Here is a 24,821-nt window from a genome sequence, read left to right as displayed (position 1 = left end):
GCCCAGCACGTCGGCTGAAGATCACAATGCCGCAGTGCTCCAACTATCCACCCCGGTGCGGCAGGCAGTGGGTAAAGATTTAGCGTTGGTGCACCAGTACACTTCCTTGGCTGACGAGACATCCCCGCTGTTACATCCGGACTGGCAGGTTGTACACAGCCAACTCACATCCAGAAATGCTCGCCAGGCCAGCGATGAGAGTGCTTTGCAGCATATTTCAGAAAGATCCCCACGATACCAAAGAAGATGGCGATCTGCACGTACCAGAGGCAGGAGGTCAAGTTATCGATCAGGGGTACGTACTCGAGGCAGGTCAAGATATCTGAGACGGAGTCGTGGAAAAGTTCGCAACAGACAGTGGCTGAGACGGAGCCGTGGAAAAGGTCGCAACAGACAGTGGCTGAGACGGAGCCGTGGAAAAGGTCGCAACAGACAGTGGCCGAGATGGAGCAGTGGGAAAAGTCGCAACAGACAGTGGCCGAGATGGAGCCGTGGAAAAGGTCGCAACAGACAGTGGCCGAGACGGAGCAGTGGAAAAGGTCTCAACAGACAGTGGCCGAGACGGAGCAGTGGAAAAAGTCGCAACAGACAGTGGCCGAGATGGAGCAGTGGAAAAGGTCGCAACAGACAGTGGCCGAGACGGAGCAGTGAAAAAGGTCACAACAGACAGTGGCCGAGACGGAGCAGTGGAAAAGGTCGCAACAGACAGTGGCCGAGACGGAGCCGTGGAAAAGGTCGCAACAGACAGTGGCCGAAACGGAGCCGTGGAAAAAGTCGCAACAGACAGTGGCCGAGACGGAGTAATGGAAAAAGTGGCAACGCATTCAAGCAGTGGCTGAAACGGATTGGTGGAAAGGGTAAGAACATGTACAGGCAGTGGCTGAGATGGAAACGTGGACGAGATCGGAACAAAAAGCAGCCAGGAAGGAGTCACCCACGAAAGAAGCCGGATGACACGCTGAAACGGGACCGTAAAAAGGAGGGACAAGGTGGTCGGAAAGTAAGCAACAGAAAGAAGAAGAAGAAGCCTGGTGAAAACTTGGACAAGAAGAAGAAACAAAATCAAGAGAATGGGAGAAAGCCAGATCATGGATCTAATGTGGACCCTGGTCCTAGACCTGCCCCAGGGCCTGATTCTGGACCTGGACCTGCCCCAGGGCCTGATTCTGGACCTGGACCTGCCCCAGGGCCTGATTCTGGACCTGGACCTGCCCCTGGGCCTGATTCTGGACCTGGACCTGCCCCAGGGCCTGATTCTGGACCTGGACCTGCCCCAGGGCCTGATTCTGGACCTGGACCTGCCCCAGGGCCTGATTCTGGACCTGGACCTGCCCCAGGGCCTGATTCTGGACCTGCCCCAGGGCCTGATTCTGGACCTGCCCCAGGGCCTGATTCTGGACCTGCCCCAGGGCCTGATTCTGGACCTACCCCAGGGCCTGATTCTGGACCTGCCCCAGGGCCTGATTCTGGACCTGGACCTGCCGCAGGGCCTGAACCACCAGGCCCCGAAATCCAACCGCCACCACCACCAGGCCCCAAATTTGAACCACAACCACCACCACCATCAAATGGCCCCGGACTCCAACCACCATCACCAAAATCACCAGGCGCCAAAGCCAGACCACAGCCATCACAGCCGCACACCCCAAAAGCCAGACCTTCGCCACGGCCTGGCCCAGGCGTCAGGTCACCACCACCGGGTCGGGAAATCAGACCAACGTCAGTACCTAATCCTGGATCCTTACAGCCATCAGGGCCTCGCCTTGGCAACTCTACACAGGAAACAACAACTCCAAAATCCAGCAGCCTCAGTGGAAACAAAAAAAACAGTGGTCCTGGGTTGACTGAGGAGGTGGCACCAACGGTGGCTCTTCCAGCTCGGCTTTTCAAGCTAAATGCGACTCTGAGACAAGCCAGAAGATATTCCACAAGTCCTAAACGGCAAATGTCAACAGGTCGGAGGGGATTGGATCTGGTGAAGCACTTTGAAGGTCTCCGCCTGAAGGCATACCTGGACGTAGCTGGCCATCCCACCATTGGATATGGTCACACAAGAAATGTGAGTCACACTGATGCATTCAGGTTCTATATAATTATTAAAAGACACTTTGCAAATCATGGATGAAAGCTGTACTCAATCAGCAAGTTCCACCATTTGCCTATTCATAGCCGTACTGTACGTCGTCATGTATATTGATTCTCACATGCATGTCCTTGCCTTTGCCAGCGAGGCACTGCAAGCACTGTCAGTTTCCATTGGACTGAGTGTGCGTCTTGTGTGCAATGTTGTAACAGCTGGGAAGTGCAGCATACAGCCAGCTCAGAACATCGCACTCCTCCGCAAGTTTGAACAAATCTTTGCCTGTAGGATTTCAACCAGGCACTCTGTGGGTTCAAGTTGCATATCAGAGTGATGTGTCTAGCAAAATTGCTAGCACTGTATAAGAACGTCTCATGCAGCTAGTGTGGTTGTGAATTTAGTATTCCATCAAGTTACCACACTCCACAGCACAGTGACATGAGTTACATGACCATACCGGTATTCACCACAAACATAATTATGTTTGGCCAGTTACCAGAGACATGTCTGTGAACTCTGTCTCTCTCTCTCTGTTTGTCTGTCTGTCTGTCTGTCTGTCTGTCTTTCTGTCTGTCTGTCTGTCTGTCTGTCTGTCTGTCTGTCTGTCTGTCTGTCTGTCTGTCTGTCTGTCTTTCTGTCTGTCTGTCTGTCTGTCTATCTGTCTGTTTCTCTCTCTCTCTTTCTCTCTCTCTCTCTCTCTCTCTCTCTCTCTCTCTCTCTCTCTCTTTCTCTCCCTCTCTATCTATCTATCTATCTACACAAGAGAGATTGGAAGCTTTGTCACAACTCTGAGTTTCACGTATTGCTACGATCATCAGGCAACTGTCTATCTATCTATCTCTCCCTCTCTCTTCTCCTGTAGGTCCAAATGGGGCAGACGATAACCAGGCAGCAAGCTGACAGGTTTCTGCGAGGTGACCTGAGGGTTGCTGAGGATGCAGTCAACAGGTATGTCCGCTATCGGCTGAACCAGAATCAGTTTGATGCTCTGGTGTCATTCACCTACAACCTGGGTGCAGGTGCCCTGCAGCGAAGTGGACTGCTGGTAAAGCTAAATGCCGGTCGACCATGGCAAGTTCCTGGAGAAATGAGCCGGTACAACAAGGCAAGAGTGGGTGGAAAGCTCAAGGCGGTGAGGGGATTGATCAGGCGGCGGGCGGCAGAATGTGCTCTATGGAACAGGCCGGTGTGAACTTGGCCTGCATGCATCTGATTGCACTGGAGGTTCTAATATATCATGCGTATTTGCTTTTGCTTTCACCTGTTTGTCAGCGGAGAAAAGTATTTTTTTACACAGTATTTCTTCATTTTTCCATAATATGGATGGCCTGTAAACAAGAACTTCATGCTTTACTTGCTGCGGCAAGCAGCACGGTGCTTTCTGCCAGAGTTTCCTAACACAGATATCAATTCTGCATAATTATTATGTATGCAGTATGCAGTGCGTTTGCTTTTCCGTTGCAGCAGTGCAGCACGGGCACGGGTGAAAGTTTCCATGTTGGTCTGATCGAGTTGTGCTATAACGTTATTCAGTGGAGCATTGGATGTATATTACAACCTCGTCACTGCTGTATCACTGTCACCATGGCTGCATCTGATGATTCGTTTCCAATTCCCTTACCATGGCAGCTCTTGATGCAGTCATGTTACAATTGGGTGTTGAGCGTGCGTGTGGTGATAGTGATAGTGACCGTGATACGCCTTTCGTTTTTAAGAACACCCTCTGGGCTCTCTGGGCCCTCTGGGTGCATCATGCCGGAACATGTACATGCACTGAAGTCTGGTGATTGGTTGTTAGCGGTGTGGTAGGTAGATGAAGTCATTGTTCGCACCACACACTAACTGTGACTTCTGTGTGCGCAGGCAATACCAGCCCGAGGAGGAGGATAGGGAGAGGAAGAGAGAGAGGGGAAGAGAGAGAGGGAGAGAGAGAGAGAGAGAGAGAGAGAGAGAAGAGAGGGGGAGAGAGAGAGAGAGAGAGAGAGAGAGAGAGAGAGAGAGAGAGAAGAGAGAGAGAGAGGCAGACAGAGTACCACGGTGTCAACTATCTCAACGCTTCAGCACAGCTATTTGTAGCCTACCGGTATATAATATTATAGCCTCGTACCAATTGCCCTGTCACCGTTGTCCTTTTACAGTAGGGATGTGTTTACAGGTATAGAAACCTGATCCATGCTGGCTTGTTTGACAAGCAAAATGGTTTGTGTTTGTTTCCTTTTTGGACCGGTTAATGGCACCTTACATTGTCCCGTGATCATCCGGGTGGCCGGTAGCATGCAGTTTATTGTGGAGTGTGCGGGTTGTTTGAGGCAAGCGTCATGTTCCAACATGTGTTCTTCCACGCTTCAGTCATCAGTGTATGCAAGGTAATACTGGAATGTCCACACAAATAATTATGGCTTGCTCGAACAAGTACAGTACAGTGTAGATCTACTTCAAGAAGTAACTGGCTGCTGGTACCGACGGATATGTTAATGCCGCCGCCCCCTCCCCTTTACCACCTCCACCACGCTACACCTTTGCATTTGGCATACATACGTGATGGTGAAGAGAGCGTGACGTTCAGATTGGGCAGATATCAAGGAGAGAGCGTGTGCCTTGGTTTGGAGAACCCCTAAAGAGAGCGTGTGCCTTGGTTTGGAGAACCCCTAAAGAGAGCGTGTGCCTTGGTTTGGAGAACCCAAGGAGAGAGCGTGTGCCTTGGTTTGGAGAACCCCTGAAGAAATATACATGATTGTACTAGTGTACAAATACATGACATTCTATTTTAGGTCAAGTTGAGTCCTGCGGGTGCATGGTGAGCATGCAGTCAACCTAGACCCCATTGCCGTAGATATACTAAGTGGGTCAAGACATTTAGGCAGGTGACAGCAAGATTACATAGCCTTACTTTGGTAATATCGAAAAGTACATAATACAAAGATAGACATAATTATTTACTATACTTTGCCAGACGTTTTGCTGTTCTGAACAACATCGTCAGTGGATAAAGCACTGTACTGACGATGTTGTTCAGAACAACAAAACGTCTGGCAAAGTATAGTAAATAATTATGTCTATCTTTGTTAGTCATATGTACCACTCTTGGTCTATAAAGAAAAAAAACTTTTTGATATTACAGTGAGGGTGGTTAACCCATGGCTTGTCGACCAACTCTTTTACTTTTTTTTTTACTTTGGTAATACTAACAGTACTAACAAGTAACAGTAGTCAGCGTCTGTCGTCGTCCAGCTCAGCAGCTGTTTGCAATGATTTTAATGATCACTTGACTTGTTATGATGATATCACACGTGACCATGATATCACACGTGACCATGACCGTCATCTCTGTTCACCACCTGACTCCCAGCCACTCCCAGGTCAGGAGTTGACTCTAGCATCTGGTGCCAGTTGCGGGGGGAAACTGGCGATCCGCCTCCTTTGCCCTGCCTTGTGGAGCTCATCAGCACTCTCGGGATTCTCCATGGAATAGACATACAGGCAAGCAAGAACATGTTCATAGATTTTTTCAAGAGGACTTCAATGCAGTTTAGGATCAAGTTCCGTATTGTTTGCATTGGTGCATGCATGCAGATGTGCAAGGCTAGGTCACGGTGAGGAAGGAAGCTGGGGCTAATGTAATGCTCTAGTTTCGTGGCTATTGGGACGAGACTGCGACTCATTTGGGTCAGTCAATGCGTGATAGCGCTCAGTTAGTTCTGGTCAGTGTTGTTTGGTGTTCAACACCTTGACTTCCTTCCATACCTTCACTGTTTTACAAATCATGGGCATTGACCGGTAGTAACATTAAAACAGGATCACAATGAATAAACAGGATGCAAAATGGGGGGGGGGGGGGCGGCGGCTTATACTCCGGAAAATACAGTATAATTATTATCAGTTACAGTGTATCAGGACCCGACGGCCTACTTCGAAGTAGCGGGCATGGCAGTGTGATGGAGTGGGGTTGGACGATTTAGTTGTAACATCGTCATACTAAGCTCACCTGTACAACGGCATGGGGAGAAAGTCGGGACGTGCGGGTATCAGCAGCATAATATTATTCTCCAGAGTCTGGCTGCCAGGAAACACACACACGCCTAGCCTAGCCACCTCCCATACACGAGCGAGTCTACGGGCACGCGCGCGCGCACAAACACACACACACACACACACACACACACACACACACATGCAGACACACACACACACACACACACACACACACACGCAAGCCTGTGAGTGTCCCTGTCACAAGTCTACAGTAATCAGTATTCCACAGATAGAATGTGTTTACGGCATCTACTTACTATGCATAGTCGCTGCACACAGTTTCAACTGGCGGGGAAACATGCCTTCTGGACTGCAGCAGGGACTTGCAGGCAGCCGTGTACTGGCTCTGCAAAACCAGACACGGTCACCACACATCTACAGAGCTGTGTTAGTTCCTACTCAGCTACTGTACTGCATTGGTCGCATCATCACTGGCGCCTGTACCTTTCGGCTTTCCCCTGACCTACATGTAGTAGTGTACCTAGTGTACCTAGTGTTACCATGGTTATGAACATCTGCTAACAGCCCTGGCCTGGGATTCCCGGCTTTTCGAAGTAAGGCTGCCGGGCCTGGTGTTCCGGAAAGGGCCACGTCAATAATTTATAGATGTGTTTCAGCCCACAGAGTCCACATTTTGTAGACATTCCGAACAGACAGTTTGTGTTTGGCCAGGTGAGGTTAAGAAGAGGCTTCGACAACTTTTACTTGCATCGTTGGCTTAGCTGGTCTTCGAAGAAGCGAGAGGGAGAGGGGAGAAGTCACGGCTGTAGGCTAAGTCACGGCTGTAGGCTAAGTCACGGCTGTAGGCTAAGTCACGGCTGTAGGCTAAGTCACGGCTGTAGGCTAAGTCGCGGCTGTAGGCTAAGTCACGGCTGTAGGCTAAGTCACGGCTGTAGGCTAAGTCGCGGCTGTAGGCTAAGTCACGGCTGTAGGCTAAGTCACGGCTGTAGGCTAAGTCGCGGCTGTAGGCTAAGTCGCGGCTGTAGGCTAAGTCACGGCTGTAGGCTAAGTCACGGCTGTAGGCTAAGTCACGGCTGTAGGCTAAGTCACGGCTGTAGGCTAAGTCACGGCTGTAGGCTAAGTCACGGCTGTAGGCTAAGTCGCGGCTGTAGGCTAAGTCACGGCTGTAGGCTAAGTCACGGCTGTAGGCTAAGTCACGGCTGTAGGCTAAGTCACGGCTGTAGGCTAAGTCACGGCTGTAGGCTAAGTCACGGCTGTAGGCTAAGTCACGGCTGTAGGCTAAGTCACGGCTGTAGGCTGCACGATAGATACATGTATAACTGTCAGTGGTTCTGAAGTCCAAAAAGCTGAGCCAGCCAGCCAGCCAGCCACATGATAGCGGTGAGTTTTCCTGCAATCCGGCGACCACAACCAGGAGTGACATTGTACTATTCTACGAGTAGACTTCCAAGAATGTGTGCTCGATTCTTGCAAATACCAGTACACGCGTACAGCCGAAGCAGTTGGCACCATTTATTTTAGGATACCGTTGTCAAGGACCACATTTATTCGGGTGTCCCTTGTGCAGTGGCGGGGCTTAGACAGGTTTCTTCGGCGCTGTAAGGATCGGGTCGTTTTTAAGCAGAGATTTTATGAAGTTATGTATGTTAAAAAAGAAGAAGGACAAAATGTTACGAGTTATGCCAAACTGTCCACCAACGTAACCAGATCTTATACAGTCAGCGAGTGCGACAAAATGGCACAAACCATAATTAAATTGGCTCACCATCCGAGTTCAACTTTATATGTATGTCCTGTTCGATACTATACAGATGAAAGTTGTCATGATCTTTGCCTGGCTTGCAGCCATGAGTAGTGGATACATTGAGTTCATACTGGCCAATTCAAGCGACTGGGCAATTTGCGCAATGAGGTCTGCAAGAGGAAGTGCACTGCGTCGCTATGCTGCTTTGCCCGGTACTGCTATGCCGTGCGTGCAGTGTGGAGCCATGGCGTGGGATTGGATGGACTACAGCCGCAGATCTCGCACTCCTACAGCAGCACCACGGGACCGGGAGAGGCCACCAGCACTGGGACTCCAACCCCAGTGCGTAGCTATAGCACTGAGCAAGAGAGCCATGCTGATGAAATCGTGTTCCGTGCTGCAGCCAACGGCAACGTGGACAGCGCCAGCCAGTCCACAACCAGGGTCACAGCGGCGGCGCCCTGGAATGCCGCGGCGACCTGGAATGCCGTGGCGACCGCGGCGACCTTGCCCAGAATGCACACTGTCGCCTAGCTGGGGGCATGGCCACAGAACAGGACACCTGATGCTTAGTTGCTTCCAGCATGGAACCGGCAAGAGACCGCTGAAAAAGGGTTTTGTCAGAAGTCTCTGCCTCTGGGACATGGTCACCGGATTGTGGAGACGAAGACGAAGTCGAAAACAACAAAACAGATCGCACAGAGGTGGGAAACAGCTGGAGAAGAAAGTGCAGCTGCCAAGCAGTGGATATGAGTTGGACTGTTCCAGGGTATCCGTGGCAGAGTGGTATAGTATATGGTGTCCCATGCAGTGTGGACCACGCCAACACTGGCCTGCTCCTGCATCCTTCACACGCCCGCAACGAAGCGGGACCTACACGCATAAACCGACACCCACAGAACCCACATCAGTATCATCCGATCGCAAACCACCACACTCCACCAAGCATCATCACTCCTGGCGACCACAACCAGGCACAGAGACAGGACAGCCGCCATGGACTAGTACTAGTAAGGTATCAGCCGTGCCAACATCTGCAAGTGACCCAGCTGCTGAGCCATCTACCATTCGCCGCACGCCCACTGCAAGCACTGCAGCACCATCTTCCGGACTAGCAGTATCCACTGGTCATGTAGTGCCAAGAACACAGGAACCACCATCGCCCAATGCACACATGTCCGCATCCATCAAGGCGGAAACGCTGGTCAAGCGCTTTACCAAATGTCGTATCCAAGCATACTGGAATCCAGTGGGAGTATTGAGCATCGGTTATGGGCATCGAAGGGATGTGAGTATACAACCATGTACATGTAGGACCGGTTAGGAGTCATCCATTACAAACTAGTTACTTACAAAATTGACTTGTATCAGTCGCAATTGGTATTGGTATTGGTATTGATTTATCATTTAGTTGAACTCGGTATCTCAACAGTACAATGTACAACTTGGGAAGATCCGAATGACATACAATGTAGATACATAAACATAAAAGTGGAGTAGGCTCAGCCTTTGATTAAAAATTTAAAATGATTCCGTCGAATTCGGCTCACATCATCACAATCATTATTGCTGTACATTCAGAGATGGACCGTGGACCGTGGACCGTGGACCGTGGTGCCCAGGTCAAGTGTAGCTACAGTCTGCGAAGCATGCAAAGTGCACAACTCTGCATTGCATAACAGAATAAGTACAGTAGAGTATGCTGTTGAGTGTTGTCTGGCAACCTTGCGCTCCGGAGCGTGTCAGAATGTTGTGTTGGAGCATACCGGTATCATATCCTGTAGGTCTACTTTGCACTTGTTCTAACTAACTTACTTCTGTACACTACTGTATCAAAACGACTGGTCATGCATGTACATGTACATGTACATGTACGTACATGCACATGTATACTCAAATCACGCATTTTCTTTGTTACTTCTTCGTGCACTTCAGGTCGGAACGGGCCAGGTGATCACACGTGATACCGCAGAACGCCTCCTAAGAGCTGACCTGAAGCAAGCTGAACAGACTGTGAAGCGGCTGGTGACATTCCCCCTCAAGCAACACCAGCTTGATGCTCTGGTGTCCTTCGCGTTTGACATCGGTCTCTATAACTTCGAGGCCAGCGCTCTTTTACGGCGTCTCAACTCCGGCAGTCCCGGTGCGGTTCCAGGCGAGATGATGAAGTGGCAAAAACGTGTTAGTGGCAGAGGATCTCGTGTCGTCACCAGCTCGCGCAAGCGTCGAGAACAAGAGCGCCAGTTGTGGAACGGCAAGTGGGTAGCATCAGAGCAGCATTCGTAATGGCTTCCTGACTTGTGCGACGATGAGCCACCTACCCTGACTTTCTTCAAAAGTGATTCTATGCCCCTTGCTTGTGCTGACATGTTGTAGTCAGCTGACGGCACATGTCCACTTCAATATTTCACACTGGCGTGTATGCGCACGCACACACACGCACACACACATATATACACACACGCGCGCGCGCGCACCAGACATTGGCATAATCTAGCTGAGAAGTGAGAGTGTCAAACAAAATACATGACATTGTAGAGTCAGTGTTGTGCATCATGATGGTGATGACGCCAGTACTTCAGTAACAAACTGGGTCTGTTCGGAATCGATTTTCCAACACCACTGAATACTTATAGATGTAATTATTCCTTTGCTGAAACACTTCTAAACAGTCTCCCCAACGGACCCCAAGTCTCCCATTACGTTAGTGCCAATAGTGGTTCTTTTACTCAACCACTTGTGGATTTACTAGTACATCTTACCTTTCGTAGGGTACTACTACTAGGGTGAGCACACTCCACCGCAGCACTGCCACTGCCAGTGGCGTATCCGGGGGGGGGGGGGGGGGGGGGGGGGGGGTGTAATTTTTTCGACAAAAGGCCAACTTGATGTACCCGGTACCCATGCCACTAAAACTACCATAACTTTGCGACCGATTGTCCGATTTACGCAGATAACGGCCCATTGGAAAGGTCTTGAGTGAGGCTATTCATTGAGATGTGATTGAATTTGATATTTAGAAAACTGCGTTGTGCCCAAACTCTGAAAGAAGAAATGGGGATGTTCATAAACCAGACTTTTGAACGCGATTGTTGGTGGCACAATTATCAGATTTTTCTAACGGATTTTTGCTTTCCACTCGCTGTCGACATGTCACTAGTTGATCATAGTTTACCGTGTCACATGACTTTGTACATTCATGTGCCAGGACAGAGGGTTATCGACATTGTCAGGGCCTCGACCATAACAACTTCTGGCAGGAGTAAATAAGCTCCCATGAGCTTATATTATACTCTTGCTTCTGGTATGGAGAAATGGAATCAGGTAATAGAGGAAGCAAGGGCAATGGATGGTGGTAGCTTCACAAACAGGATAGTAGCAGAGGGCTGCCACTTTTCTGTTGGTAGAAATCAGAAGTAGTGTCTGAGGTGTTCAATGGCAGGGAGGCAAGGGGGTAGCGACCACTCTAGAAGCCGAGTATTTTTAGGATTTCAAGGGCCCGAAACAACAGATTAGTACACTTTCGTGAACAATCGTTTTCAGTCCGTTTGTCGGAACAAGTGATCGAACTGTTCACTGAAAATCGAAATAGAACAAGTCGAGGTACTGACAATATCGATAACCCTCTGTCCTGGTACATGAAAGGTCATGTAATACGGCAAACTATGATCAACTAGTGACAGCGAGTGGAAAGCAAAAAATCCATTAGAGACATCTGATAACTGTGCGACCACAAATCACGTTCAAAAGTCTGGTTTATGAACATCCCCATTAATTTTCTTCTTTCAGAGTTTGGGCACAATACAGTTTTCTAAATATCAAATTAAATCACATCTCAATGGAATAGCCTCACTCAAGACCTTTCCAATGGGCCACAAATTTGAGGGGGTGCTTGAGCACCCAAAGCACCCCCCCCCCCCCCCCTAGGTACGCCACCATGACACTGAATATGATTACAAGTACCAGGGTACTAGTGTGGAAATGAAGAAAACGTCGTTCAATGTTCTCTTTATTTCGTTCAAGAAAAAAACATCAACCAATATTTCGGCCTGGAGCCCACCATCTGGATCACAAACAAACGAACAATGAATGAGGTGGACTTGGCTATTATGTACCTGTACATGCACATGTAAAGCAGAGAGGTTCCAGGCTGTCCAAGAGAGTGCCGAGAAGCAGAGCCAGTAGTAGTACAAAAAGAGGACGGAAAAAGTGTTTTAGCTCTGAGTTTCGTTTTCTGCTGATCGCTTAGTGCGTGAGATTCAGAGGTAAAACACTTTTTCCGTCGTCACTCACAGGCTTATTGTTTGTGTTATTATACATGTACAATATGTACATGTAATTCGTAAAGACTTTTAAAATCAGGTGAGGCGACAACAACAATGTCAATGGTACGAAACTGCACATCCGATTACAACGTTTCGGCAAATTGCCTTCATCAGGTTCACCTGATGAAGGCAATTTGCCGAAACATTGTAATATTGTGCACCTGATGAAGGCAATTTGCCGAAACGTTGTAATAATTGTGAAATGAGTTGAACTATTGCAGTGTTAATGGAAGAGAGCGTGTGGGCTCTACTACTTAACTGTTTATGAGATCTTGTGTTGCTAAAATTCAACCCAAGTCGTGCTAGCCATTCTGTGAGTTATCATGGGAAGCGCAGTGTTCGAAATGCTAAAAAATGTCCAAGTACGAATCGGTAGTAGTCGGCGCACGACGCCGTCTCCTGTTCACACTCGAATTGCAGCCGTTTTTACCGCAGAAATGTTCTGCACTGCAAGCCTGGTACAGTACTGTACTTGTCGTAAGCCCAGCTGCGTTTCTGGGGAGGGGTGTGGAAGGTGAGAAACTGCATGTCCGCATTTATTTACATTGGTCATTGTATTTGTTTCTGCTACGCTGGCGGCGCGGACGATCCATTTAATACTAGTACTACATCTTGGTACAGTACATGTATAATGCAATGACCAGCAGCTGTATACAGCTAGCATCCCATGTACAGCTCAGCCTGGCATAAACGTTACGTCGTTACGTACATGACGATTCACCGCCCTGACAAGACTTGTCAAGAGTGCAGGGTTGTTGTTGTTGTTGTTGTTGTTGTTGTTGTTGTTGTTGTTGTTGTTGTTGTTGTTGTTGTTGTTGTTGTTGTTGTTGTTGTTGTTGTTGTTGTTGTTGTTGTTGTTGTTGTTGTTGTTGTTGTTGTTGTTGTTGTTGTTGTTGTTGTTGTTGTTGTTGTTGTTGTTGTTGTTGTTGTTGTTGTTGTTGTTGTTGTTGTTGTTGTTGTTGTTGTTGTTGTTGTTGTTGTTGTTGTTGTTGTTGTTGTTGTTGTTGTATACTTTATTTATAGTGGAAATGGGTGTAACTGTAAGTAACTTAGTTTACCGTCTGCATCACTGCACCGTGCGATCGACTGGCCAGTACTGGTCGATCAGGACGAGTGTGACTCCGAAGCCCAATGAGTAGTTGCTGGAGCGACACACGCCGTCATACTGCCACATCCGAAAGAGGTCTGAGATGGGACTCCGAAATGACTATGTGGACATCAAGGAGTCGTGAATTGGGGCTTGAAACTTTACCGTGACAATGTTGACATGCTGCGCTATACCCGACACAACACTCTGCACTTGTCTGCACTGACTGTTGGCAGTGTTGAAGCAGGTGACAGACATCTCACCGTCGTCATGCACCGTGTCCACGGTGTCGGATCGGGTCAAGGCGAAGAATTACATGTATGTAGAGCTCACAGCCATGTCTTCTGTCTATCGTCTCTGGGAGGCAGGCGAACACACTGACCGGTTTCTTCTTCATCCTTTTTTTTTTGGTTGAAAACTCAAACACAAGTAATAACGCTACACAACTCTTTTCTTCTTCATAGAACAACCCTGCCATGTACGGGTATGTGCAGGTATGAAGGAAGTACAATGACTATGACTATGACTATGGCTGTACATGTATCTCATTACGAAAAGATGTTGCCACATCGGCGGTCACGATTAGTATCTCATGTATACTATAGTCTATGTAAGTATGTGAGAGCAGAGTCGGTGCAGCCATGCACAGTACAGTGTTATAATTATTATAACCCAATACATGTACATGTACCACAGTGCTGGCAACTGAAATCCGACCCCCTAGCGGTGCGTCCACATTCTCTGTTTCGTAGTTGTACCATCCCGTGTTGGGTCTTTGCGATGTGAGCGCACCGCTCAGGGGGTCGGATTTCAGTTGCCAGCACTGTAGTACAATACTAGATATAGATAAACCTTGTGATTACTTATGTAACGTTGGTTTGACAGCATGAACACAGTCACAGTGGCCTCCACCTTGTTTCATGCTGTCAAACCAACAACATGAGCCACTACAGCAGTACAGGTACATTGCAATGGCACAAGTCTCAGAAGAGCTCAAGACAAGTAAAGAGGCTTGCAGCTTGACGAGTTGACGGCATGGCATGGCATGCTGGTTCACTTCCGTCATCGCCAGTATCAAACACTTCCCATATTTTTACGTTCATACACATAGTACACGGATGAGCCAACTCGTCGATCTACCGAAAACACGATGACACAAATGCGTCGCCGTGTGTATGGCATTGCGGTCCACATCTCGAGCCAGAGAGGCGGAGCGCGGTGCTCTGTAGCGTTTATCACTATCAGTCTGCCTGTCTAGAAAGGCATTGTAATCCATCTTGAGTTGTACTGTATCTGATGACCACCGCTAGGGTACTCTCCAGCATGGAGTCATCCAATAAAAGATCAAAAGGCTGCTGAAGCAAACCGTTCAGTTGGCAATGGTGCTTGTACATATTTGATGCTGATGCGAACGGTGAGAACAGCAACATCCCTAGCGACACTATAGCCCGACGCTTGGAGAAACACATGCTACACACAGCAATAATTATTGTACTGGCGTGTTGGTGGAGCAACGCAGTGCCGTGCGGGTTGACGAACTGAGAAGCACCCCCACGTGCTTGCCTGTTTGGAGTAGTGCAGGCAAATCGTCCTCATCGGTCGAAGAGAACGAAAACGAGTCCGGTGAGAGTGTTGCAGTTCGACACGTCGACACAGCACCTTTCTTGACAAATTTCATGGTGAGTTTTGCTTTTCGGACGGTCAAGAGCGGCATACACACAATACGTAGATATATGGGTTGCTTGTTGAAAATGTAACGATGGGTAAGTAGCAAGACTTAGTACTAAATACATGCGGCGTGTGCGAGTATAGCTGCAATGGGTAAAGGTGCAGTTTAGGGTCCCAAATTATTTTGCACTTTCCCAGTGTTCTGTGTACTGTCACGTGTGCTTTCTGAGTACATGAACCCCAGAAACCTTGTACAGTCAACTTCGCTAATAACGACTGCGGATATAACGACAATTCGCGAATAACGACAGAATGTCCTTGCCCAGAGCAAAGCTCCATCCAACTGTAATACATATAATGAGACTTCGGGTATAACGACACTTCGCGAATAAGGACACTTTTTTGATGCCCCGCCGAATGTCGTTATAAACGAAGTTGACTGTAAATCAAGATCAAACACAGAAGCTGTTGACATGGACTTTATTTTCATCAAAACTGATCAAACAGGGTACTGCTGATGAATGCTGCGGAGCAGGGAGCCGAAGCTGTTTTCTTCACGCGTGACAGAACACAGAACACTGGGAAAGTGCGAAATAATTTGGGACCCTAAACTGCACCCAGTCCTTTACCCTGCAATGTACTACACGCTTTGAAACTGTAATTTAGCATCTATGATACTTCCACCAGTTTAACAGTTCAACCACAGCAAACCATGTTTCTTGTGCTTTATTTATGCATTATACATATAGATGGACGGCGCGGGACGTCGACGAGTAGCTACTTTGCTTTCCGTGCCAGCGCTCATGGTGTTGGCTACATCCTTGACCTTGCTGAGCTGGTTTCCCGGAACCGTCAGCAGCGCACCAGTTTTGAACATTGGAGAAGAGCTGAACTCAAGGCTACGTTTTCTATACCACCCTATCTCGTCGCTGATTGGCCTTGACAAGCTGCCACCACACGAAGAGTACGACCATGCATCTCCTGAAAGTTCAAACTATGAGTTGGCACATAGTAGCTTCCACGTCGACGAGTCAAAGCAGTCATCATTGCCGGGACGTCCACCAATTATGCCAAGCAATGACGAGCATGTCGCCCTTCTCAGTCCATCAGATTCAGATCCATTCCATATCTTCATGCAACCACCGATCTCCATTCATCGCGACGATATCACAAGCAAGAATATGGCCCGTTCGAGAATCTTGGAACCACTGCAAACCGATAATATACAACTTACTGCAAGTGCACTGCTTGACCAACTCCCGCAGATAGTACGTGATCGCTTTCGGCACTTAGAAAGCCTTCTCTTCGGGAAGTGCACCACCGACAGCCCAAAACAAATACCTAGCGACACAACACTGGTGACATCTGATGAGCCGTCCCATGAAACAACCGTTGGAGTAACTCACACCTCTATGATGATCCCCTGGACTCCAGTAACAGGAGGCACCACAAGCACATCTCCTGCTGATCTACCAACCACAGCGGCTGCCGTCCAAACTCTGGGACAAATGGAGAGTCTACAAGGCTCCCCAGCAACTACTGAAATGCCTGAGACCACCCAGGGCACTCCTAGCATGGGCAACAGCAACCCTGGAAGCCAGGGTGATGTTGTTGGCAACTTGGCTGAGACCTAGCTTTCTACTGGGAGTACCCAAGCCAAGGACCTAGCTTTCTACTGGGAGTACCCCTTGAAGCCAAGGAATTTGCAGGATTGTGTACTTGTCCGTGCCAGAGACGTCCACTAGTGTGCTAGTCATTCTACTAGCAGTATTCATTCTAAAATTGCAAGCTCCCATTTTCAATAAGGAGACACACTACTGGTCTTATAGTATACTGTAGAACGGGTAATTCTAGCTATTCTATTAATTTTAGCGATTTGCAGCGATTTTACTCACGGATCACCAGTGCGCTACTAACTTCTCAACGGATTAGCGACTTGAAACTTTAGCGAAAATGATTAGATCGCTAAATTCGCTAGGGTTTCTACGTCGCTAAAATTACCCGTTCTACAGTACTGTAGAAACAAATGTACTGTGGCGAGTTTCTGTAAGTCCGAAGAAAATGTTGAACAAATAAATTAAAATGGTCTCTGCTGGGATGACAGATACACCATAGCTCAGTGGTTAGAGCATGGCTGGCCTCAAGTGAAGGTCCCTTCAGACTTTTCCCATTCGCATCTTCCCCTCAAACCAATGAATGCATTCTGGTATGTTCGTTTTTATGTTTCTGGTAGGTAGGGTAAGAGGTTGTGTTTCTGATCTCCGGTACGTCTCATAGGCTGCAGATGCTGATTGGATGCAAGCGCCATGTCCAAGGCAGGATGTGTTTTGCTGCGTCCGATTTGTGATGTCCGCTCATTTATGCATTGTATTCTCAGGCATGTTCCTGTCCTTCTGACCAGGGAGTCGTATACTCTAATGACCATTTATAACGTTACGACTCCCTGCTTCTGACCCATAGCAGCATCAGAGTTCAGACCATGTAGACAGAGATCGCCCTTGACCAGGCAGTTGTGCAGTATACAACTCCTTGGCCTTGGCCAATAAGCAGCACGTGGCTGGAGTATAATTATTATACCGATCTTGTGGCAGGCTTACAGTTAATTCAACTCGGGAAGGATGTTGTTATCAGACTGGTGATGGTCATTGTCGTCATCACATCCGTCCAGGTTTCATTGCGGATTTGATTAGCTTCACGAAAATTGCACCTTGGCTCTATCGCGTGACTTTTCATAAAAGAGGGACGGGAAAGACTCAAAAGAGGCTTTCATTTCAAGTAAAACATTGGCACATGGCTCGTAATTGATAATGTACAATAATTATGCCATATTGGATAGAGCTACGCTCAGTTGTATCGAGCACTCTCTCGAGTTACCACTAGTGCACTCGCTCCAAGTGTAACTATGGGGACTGGTACATATGTATTACATGTACATTGGACTACCGGTATTCCACCACGTAGAGTGTGAGGGTCATTCCGAATGGAATTTCAAATGTTTGATGTTTGGCAAGTCGCCAGGGCTGCTGGAAGCCACTCGGGCAGCGGATATTACCACACTCACCCCGCAGCTGCCACTCCCAACCTTCGTACCTCGCACATACCGGCTAGGCCTCCACCCCTGTACTGTCCGAATGATCTCAACATGGAAGCTGCCGTTGCAACACCGTCTGCACGAGCTACATGTACATGATATTGTACACAATGTGTGTGTGTGTGTGTGTGTGTGTGTGTGTGTGTGTGTGTGTGTGTGTGTGTGTGTGTGTGTGCGTGTGTGTGTGTGTGTGTGCGTGTGTGTGTGTGTGTGTGTGTGTGGCTAAAAATAGTGGCGGTCAATTCATCAGCCTTGCAAGCTGTTGAATGGTGTAATCCCAGCACAAGTTGCTATGTCTAACATAGCTGTTCGCTATCATCGCTTCCGCGATGGGCATGTCTGAGCCTGAGGTGTGTGTGTGTGTGTGTGAGAGAGAGAGATTTACTACTGGCTACCGACTCTGTGCATGATGTGCCAGGTACATGTAGCAGATTCTGCTGCATGCCATTATGTACCGGTAGCTTAATTCAGGGGGGGGGGTCTGTTTTGCTGAGCTTTGCGGTAGTCTTGTTCCTGGACTCGCGCTAAAGTCACGATCCGGCCACTACTAGCACTGGGTGTGTAGCTGTACCTGCCGTAGTCTTGTGTGCAGCTGTGTTTCCACCTACCATCATGTCTGCTGACTCTTCATACAACGGTACTTGCTACGCCCAGTCTCCAAAGTAGCAAACCGTGACGACCAACAAACATCCGGTATGCAGCAATGGATCATGGCATTGGTGCTTTTGGTTTACAGATGTGCCACGAGCGTCGAATCGCGGCAACCCGACACTCGAGCCCGAGGAGTGGCGAGTGATAGTACAGTCATCTGAAGGATATCACCAGCCACCCGCTGTTCGCTCGCTCTATTCCACATGTGCCACACTAGCTGGCCCGTGGCCGAATTTTCTCTCTCCAACCTCTCCTTTCCGCATCATCGCTCCAAAGTTGGCGTCCATTGCGGCAGCGAGACGCAAACTGATACGTCTCCACTTTCGTACAAGGCACTGCCAGTGCCAGTAGCATCTGCAAGAGCTGGACACAACTGCCAAAGGTGAGCCTGAAACGTACTACAGTGCTGGCAACGGAAATCCGACCCCTGAGCGGTGCGCTCACGATCACATCGCAAAGACCCAACACGGGATAGTAAAACTACGAAATAGAGACCGCTACAGAATGTGAACGCATCGCTAAGGGGTCGGATTTCAGTTGCCAGCACTGTACATACACTGTACCAGTATGTGTCTGCACGCCTCTAGCTTCAGGCAGGCATGGACGGGTAATGCTAGCATTATGGCTGGCATTATAGTCCCTTTTTTCCAGGTGGCATAATGCTGGCATTATAACACCATTTCGCATGCAAAATTGGCATTACAAGCATAATTGCCGGTCGGCAACAGTGTCATGCATGAAGCTGGCTAGGTCCAGTTCCGAAAATCGTGCATCTGAACCCGTCCGGCTTCGTCCGGAGACTTGACGTTGGAAATCAACCTTCTCAGTGGATTGTTTCAGACAACATGCTCACTGCTGTGGCCTTCTTAAATCGACTTTTCCAACTTTTAAACTGGCATTATGGAATAGTGTGAGCATTATAAGTGGCATTATATCCTCGTATTATTATTATGAGCATTGCCTTTAGCATTATCGCAGCAAATAACTAGCCTTACGCGCCCATGCCTAGCTTCAGGCCGACGTACACGGTAACAGTTAGCACTAAACTGCATGATACGAGAAAGCAGCTACCGGTAACGTAACGTGTCGTTGTTCAGTTGTAAACAGTAAGACCTGCCAAGGCGACCACCTGGATAAGGCAGTCAATCATCTGTTCCAGAAGATCACTGCAACCAGTGTCAAGGGATGCTATTTCCAGTCAAAAGACAAGGATTCTAATAAGTACATGCCTAGTAGAAGAGCAAGATAGTTACCGGTGATAACTGGTACCAACAGTATTACTTCGAAGTACAAAATTGATATTCCCATTTTCTCAACTTGATGATTGATATAGGGTTAATTTAAGCACGCAAAAAGCCCCACTCCTTTATTAACAACATGCTACGTTCTGTAGCTAAAGCTGCATTTGTCAGACCAGCATTGTGTAGCATCTGTTGCCACTCACATGTATCTCTATCCTTAAGGCCTTACCTGCGTGCATTCAATATTGCCATAATGAATAGTTACCATCAACTATTTCCTGCTGGCGGTCTCTAGACTCTGGGAACACGATGAGACTATGCTCAAGCACGAGGAAAAGCATTTTAGACGAACCTTCAATGTTGGATTCAATTGGGACCGCATTCTATTGGACATTCAGCTGTGGTATCAATGTGCTAAACGTAATTTAATTTAATAGAGACCCTCACGCGTTACTTTTATGCCATCGTCCTTTTCACCATCTTTGACAGCAATCGCATCAAATACGTTCAGCCGAAAATCCATTAATTTTCATGATGATACATGACAGTCACATGATATTTCTGTAGCAACCAATCAGTGTGAAATGAATCGAGTTGGGATTGTTTCCATGATTGTACCTGCGGGTGTAGACTATAGACCCTGTTCGTTGTGAACTGCTGTACAGTCGGTACTGCCGCATGTAGCAGTAATTTAAAACTGCTCTGGCACATGATGCGGCCCTGGAGTTTCTAGCCAAGTGACTGGTCATTCTGTTTCAGCAGCTGATCAGATGTTATCGTTGTTATGACTCCATGTGTTCTTGTTCTTGTTTAGATGCGGCTCCTGGAGATGTTCTTCCCTCTCCTGTTGGCCTGCACATGTCTGGGCTTGTCACACAGCAGCGATCTGCTCCAAGACGCTACCGCTGAACACGACTTCTCAGATCTGAATGAGGTGGATGATGACAATGATGGACACCTAGACATCTCAGTACAAGAGGCCAGGTCACCACGATTTCCGATCAGGCCGGGTTGGCCACCAAGTCGTCCGATCGGTTGGCCACCAAGTAGTCCGATCGGTTGGCCACCAAGTCGTCCCAACATACGCCAGCCATTATCTGGAGATCTTCGCTCCCCTGAGCTTCAGCTGGAGACCAGGTCACCTCGTTTCCGCGGTGGATTTGGCGGAGGTTTCGGTGGAGGTTTCCGTGGACGAGTTGGTGGTGGCGGTTTCCGTGGACGAGTTGGTGGCGGCGGTTTCCGTGGACGAGTTGGTGGCGGTGGTTTCAGGGCATCGCCAAGGCGAATTTCACCAGTACGAATCTCACGTCGACCCACGAGCGGAATTGGCAAAAAGCTGAGCGGCATTGCCAACAGATCATGGAGTAAGGCGAAGGGTCTTTCCCGAAAAGTGAAGGGCCCTGTCGGATCTACTGTGAGGAGAATAGCCAAAAAGCTTGTGAAGCCAAGTAAGAAGATTGTCAGAAAGATGAGCAGCATTGCCAACAGATCATGGAGTAAGGCGAAGAGTCTTTTCCGAAGAGTGAAGGGCCCTGCTGGATCTACTGTGAGGAGAATAGCCAGAAAGCTTGTGAAGCCAAGTAAGAAGATTGTCAGAAAGATGCTCCGAAAGGGGAAGAACATCTTCACAAAACGGCCCAGAGACTTTTATAGGAAGGCAAAATCCAAGGTGTCCAAGAGGCTGAAGAAAATCCTCAGAGGATTGAAATCAAATACTAAGGGAGGAGCCAAGAAAACCCTGAAGCGCATCAAGAAGCTGCTCAAGGACAAGTGGAAGGTCCTTTCGAAGTTTCCCAAGAAGACTGTGAAGAAGCTCCGCAAGGCTATGAAGAACTTGAAGAAGTCCATCAAAGACCAGATCAAGAAGAAGCGCACCCGTGGCAACGGAAAGAGTGGCGGCGGTAACGAAGGTGATCAGGCGGGAGGCGGCAATGGAGGCGACGAGAAGTCATCGCCAATGAAGGATTTCTTAAAAAAATTCCTCGAGAACGCCCTAGATGGCCTGCAGGGTGGTGGCGATGGCGGTGGTGGTGGTGATAATGATGGTGGTGGTGGTGGTGGAGATGGAGGAAACACACCTCCCGATGATCCGGGTCCCCAAGAGCCTGCTGAACCCGAAGAACCCGACCTACCCGACATTGAGGACGACCCAACACCCACATCAACACAGGCAACAGTCGCAACCGCCGCACCTCAAGTCAGGGCAAGGCGCATGTCGAAGAAGGGACTCGATCTGGTGAAGTCTCTCTCCGGTCTGCGCCTCAATGCCTATGTGGACCCAGTGGGCGTGCTAGCCATCGGGTATGGACATACGAAGAATGTAAGTAATTCCTCTCTACAGTCTACACTATATAAATGCGAGTAAGTTTTCTGTGACAGGCTCGACGCTCACTGTAGCTTGTAGCTATGATCAGCTATGCAGCATATCGGCTATATCCACATGACTTCATGTAGCTATGATTTGCAATGATCAGTTACTCAAATTGCAGACAGCATTTCGTCCTCCCTCGTACTCCCAGCAAAAAGAGAACAGAGAAACGAGGCAGAAGATGAGCAGCAGGGTCCCGCCACCACTTTCTGCATTTATTCGGGAGCATATGTGGACTTAGGGTGCGTTTGGTTGGTACGATCTAGAACAGGATCGAACAGCTGGTGCACATGGAGCAGCCTCATGTCAACCAAACGGTACTCCAGAAACAGAGCACATTTTTTGTGAAAAATGTGCCAAACTTGGTGCATTCTTCAAAATGCATATGGGTCACCATGGTCACTTTGTACAATACAACGAGTCCAACCCAAAAGTGATCATTTGGGACCAAAATCGATGTTCCCGCCAGGTTTCACTGTGAAAAAGTGAAACTGCTCGGTCTGCTCCGGCCTCGAGGCCGGAGCAAGCAGAACATGTTCTGGCCGACCCAGAACAGGTACAGTCCCAACCAAACGCGCTGTTCTGGTGAATCCTGTTCTAGTTCGTACCAACCAAACGCGCCCTTAGTTTAAAATAAAAAATAAAAAAAGATAGAGAGGGGGGCGGGGATGATTTGATAGTGCAGGACTGTCTGCAGAACAAGAGTGTTGAGCTAGGTGGTGCAATGCTGGCCATGCATGCCTGCATACGTGGTCGCATTTCGAGGAAGAAAGACCGTGGCAGTGGCTGATCGGCCAGTTAAATTGCAGCTGCGTGAAATGACCCGTTGCAACGAGTTACAATGTAATCCCAGGTAGCCCTACACAGAATGGGTTCTTAGAAAACGCAATTCTATCAAATGTTGAACGGTCGCTGTTGTGATGCCGACTACACCATAGCTTAGTGGGCATTGCTGGCCATTAGCGAGGGACTGAGGGTTTCTGGTTCAAATCCTGGTCGCAGTAGTTATTTTTACTCTTCTTCAGACTTTCCCATTTCAACTTCGCCAACCTCATTCATATCTATCGAATGTCCCTTTAACTAGTTGAAGTGTACCGGGGGAAAATGTAGTCACTACGCTATCCTTTACTACTAGCTGTATGCTCTGCACATGCATTAGGTTCGCCTGGGTCAGCGAATCACCATCCAGCAAGCTAATCGCTTGCTATTGCAGGATGTGGCGTGGGCGGAGAATGCCGTGAACAGCATGGTACGATATCCTGTCAAGCAAAGCCAGTTCGACGCATTGGTATCCTTTACCTTCAGTGTTGGCGCAGCTAACTTCAAGTCCAGCACCCTGCTGAAGGTGATTAATGCTGGCCAGCTACAGAGAGTCCCGCAGGAGCTGAGGAGATGGAACAAGGGAACACTTCGCATGAAGCTGCGGGAGCTGCCTGGTCTGGTCGTGCGTCGCGAGAAGGAGATTGCCCTGTGGAATGGCGAGTGATCGACGATCCCCCCACCATGGCTCATGTTCACCCTGTTCTGTTTTCGCAGGTGAACCTGTGCCACTGCATTATCCTACCCCGGTCATGATCACCATTCTTTCATGACAACTGTTTCATTCCAGCTGGAGCCTTGACTCACATTCAAGCAATTGTTGTTTTTTTTAATTTCGATTTCGTCGTAGTTTTGGATATCACTCAGCACTGGATGTCAACTTTCTCTCTCCTGTCATGCTGCATGACCATGATTGTAGAATGTAGTTCACGTACACATTCAGTGCGTCACCCTATTCTCCTGTGGCACATCTTGTGTGGTGCAGCGTGAGTGTATTTTCAATTTTTCATGTGGCCTCCGGGCACTGGCCAGTGCATTTCGGACTCAGGGTTCTCTTTGTCTGGAGTTCTGACTTCTCTCTTGGACATAATCATGACTATTGTTTCGTTACACCCTGTGCTAGTTTCTGATCAGATGCTATTGCTGTTTAATACTAGAGTACGGTCACAATTCTCTTTGACTGATAATAATGGTCTTTGATGATTGTGGTGACGTCACATGCACTATGGCTGTCTGGCGGGGAGCAGGCTTATCTTAGCCACTGCGACACTACATTATAATTATAGTGCACTCCACTCTCCAGAGCAGGGAATGGTAAAGTATTTTACCACTCCCTGCATGCTCAAACCACACTCATTCATCAAGCCATGCCCAGCACTAGCTAGCGCCCTTTCACCATTTCGGCTTTGGACTATGCCACATACCTACATGGATGTAAAGGGTCGGGAATGGTCTTCTTCTCCTTCACAGGATACGGTGTGACCACGTGTACGAAGATAGCAAGAGTGCAAAGTTTAGATCTCAGTCATGTAGCCAGGACTAGGTCATGGCAACATATTAGCAAGAGTATTATAACCTCGTTCACTCTCCATAGCGTGAGAATGCTATTATTATACTTCGGTTATGCATCGAGTGCTACAAGTACAACGATGATGATACCGCACCGGTCGTCTCGAAAGTCGAAACCCGGTCGAGCAGCTCACTACACAGTCTACACACTCACACTCACAGTTACACTCACACCTCAGTACAAG

At 48.3% G+C, this 24,821-nt stretch overlaps 3 protein-coding genes across 4 annotated transcripts in view; all 3 read left to right on the top strand.

The window, feature by feature from the left end:
* Window positions 1-3,732, top strand: part of LOC135809453 (serine/arginine repetitive matrix protein 2-like) — a 5,477-nt gene extending 1,745 nt beyond the window's left edge. Inside the window, exons 2-4 of one of the 2 annotated variants that reach the window (XM_065322807.1) lie at window positions 1-1,376; window positions 1,473-2,059; window positions 2,943-3,732. The exon at window positions 1-1,376 is cut by the window's left edge and continues 218 nt beyond it. In XM_065322807.1, the coding sequence (XP_065178879.1) occupies window positions 1-1,376; window positions 1,473-2,059; window positions 2,943-3,272 (2,293 nt within the window). In that variant the 3' untranslated portion in view covers window positions 3,273-3,732. Of the gene's footprint in view, window positions 2,060-2,942 lie in introns of both variants that reach the window. The other variant, XM_065322806.1, reaches the window with a different exon arrangement.
* Window positions 3,733-6,763: 3,031 nt separating this feature from the next.
* On the top strand, window positions 6,764-10,502 carry LOC135809451 (uncharacterized). Its single transcript, XM_065322802.1, has 4 exons — window positions 6,764-6,900; window positions 7,369-7,453; window positions 7,885-9,105; window positions 9,753-10,502. Exons 2-4 carry the CDS (start codon window positions 7,445-7,447, stop codon window positions 10,101-10,103), a joined length of 1,581 nt encoding a protein of 526 aa, XP_065178874.1. The 5' UTR covers window positions 6,764-6,900; window positions 7,369-7,444; the 3' UTR covers window positions 10,104-10,502.
* Window positions 10,503-18,826: 8,324 nt separating this feature from the next.
* Window positions 18,827-24,271, top strand: LOC135809450 (uncharacterized). Its single transcript, XM_065322801.1, has 3 exons — window positions 18,827-19,021; window positions 20,695-22,200; window positions 23,408-24,271. The coding sequence occupies exons 2-3, from the start codon at window positions 20,695-20,697 to the stop codon at window positions 23,732-23,734; spliced, it is 1,833 nt and encodes a 610-aa protein (XP_065178873.1). The 5' UTR covers window positions 18,827-19,021; the 3' UTR covers window positions 23,735-24,271.
* Window positions 24,272-24,821: the final 550 nt, after the last annotated feature.

This window comes from Sycon ciliatum, chromosome 2, assembly GCF_964019385.1.
Source record: "Sycon ciliatum chromosome 2, ocSycCili1.1, whole genome shotgun sequence".
NCBI classification, from domain to species: domain Eukaryota; kingdom Metazoa; phylum Porifera; class Calcarea; order Leucosolenida; family Sycettidae; genus Sycon; species Sycon ciliatum.
Note: the sequence above shows the minus strand (reverse complement) of the source record. Positions and strands in the feature narration are given on the sequence as shown.

What these genes read in the sequence shown, in the direction of transcription:
- LOC135809451 (XM_065322802.1), top strand. An exon ending in GTTATGGGCATCGAAGGGAT is followed by an intron (nt 9,106 to 9,752) that starts GTGAGTATACAA and finishes CGTGCACTTCAG; the next exon opens with GTCGGAACGGGCCAGGTGAT.
- LOC135809450 (XM_065322801.1), top strand. Translation starts at nt 20,695, where the DNA reads ATGCGGCTCCTGGAGATGTTCTTCCCTCTCCTGTTGGCCTGCACATGT. An exon ending in GGTATGGACATACGAAGAAT is followed by an intron (nt 22,201 to 23,407) that starts GTAAGTAATTCC and finishes CACATGCATTAG; the next exon opens with GTTCGCCTGGGTCAGCGAAT.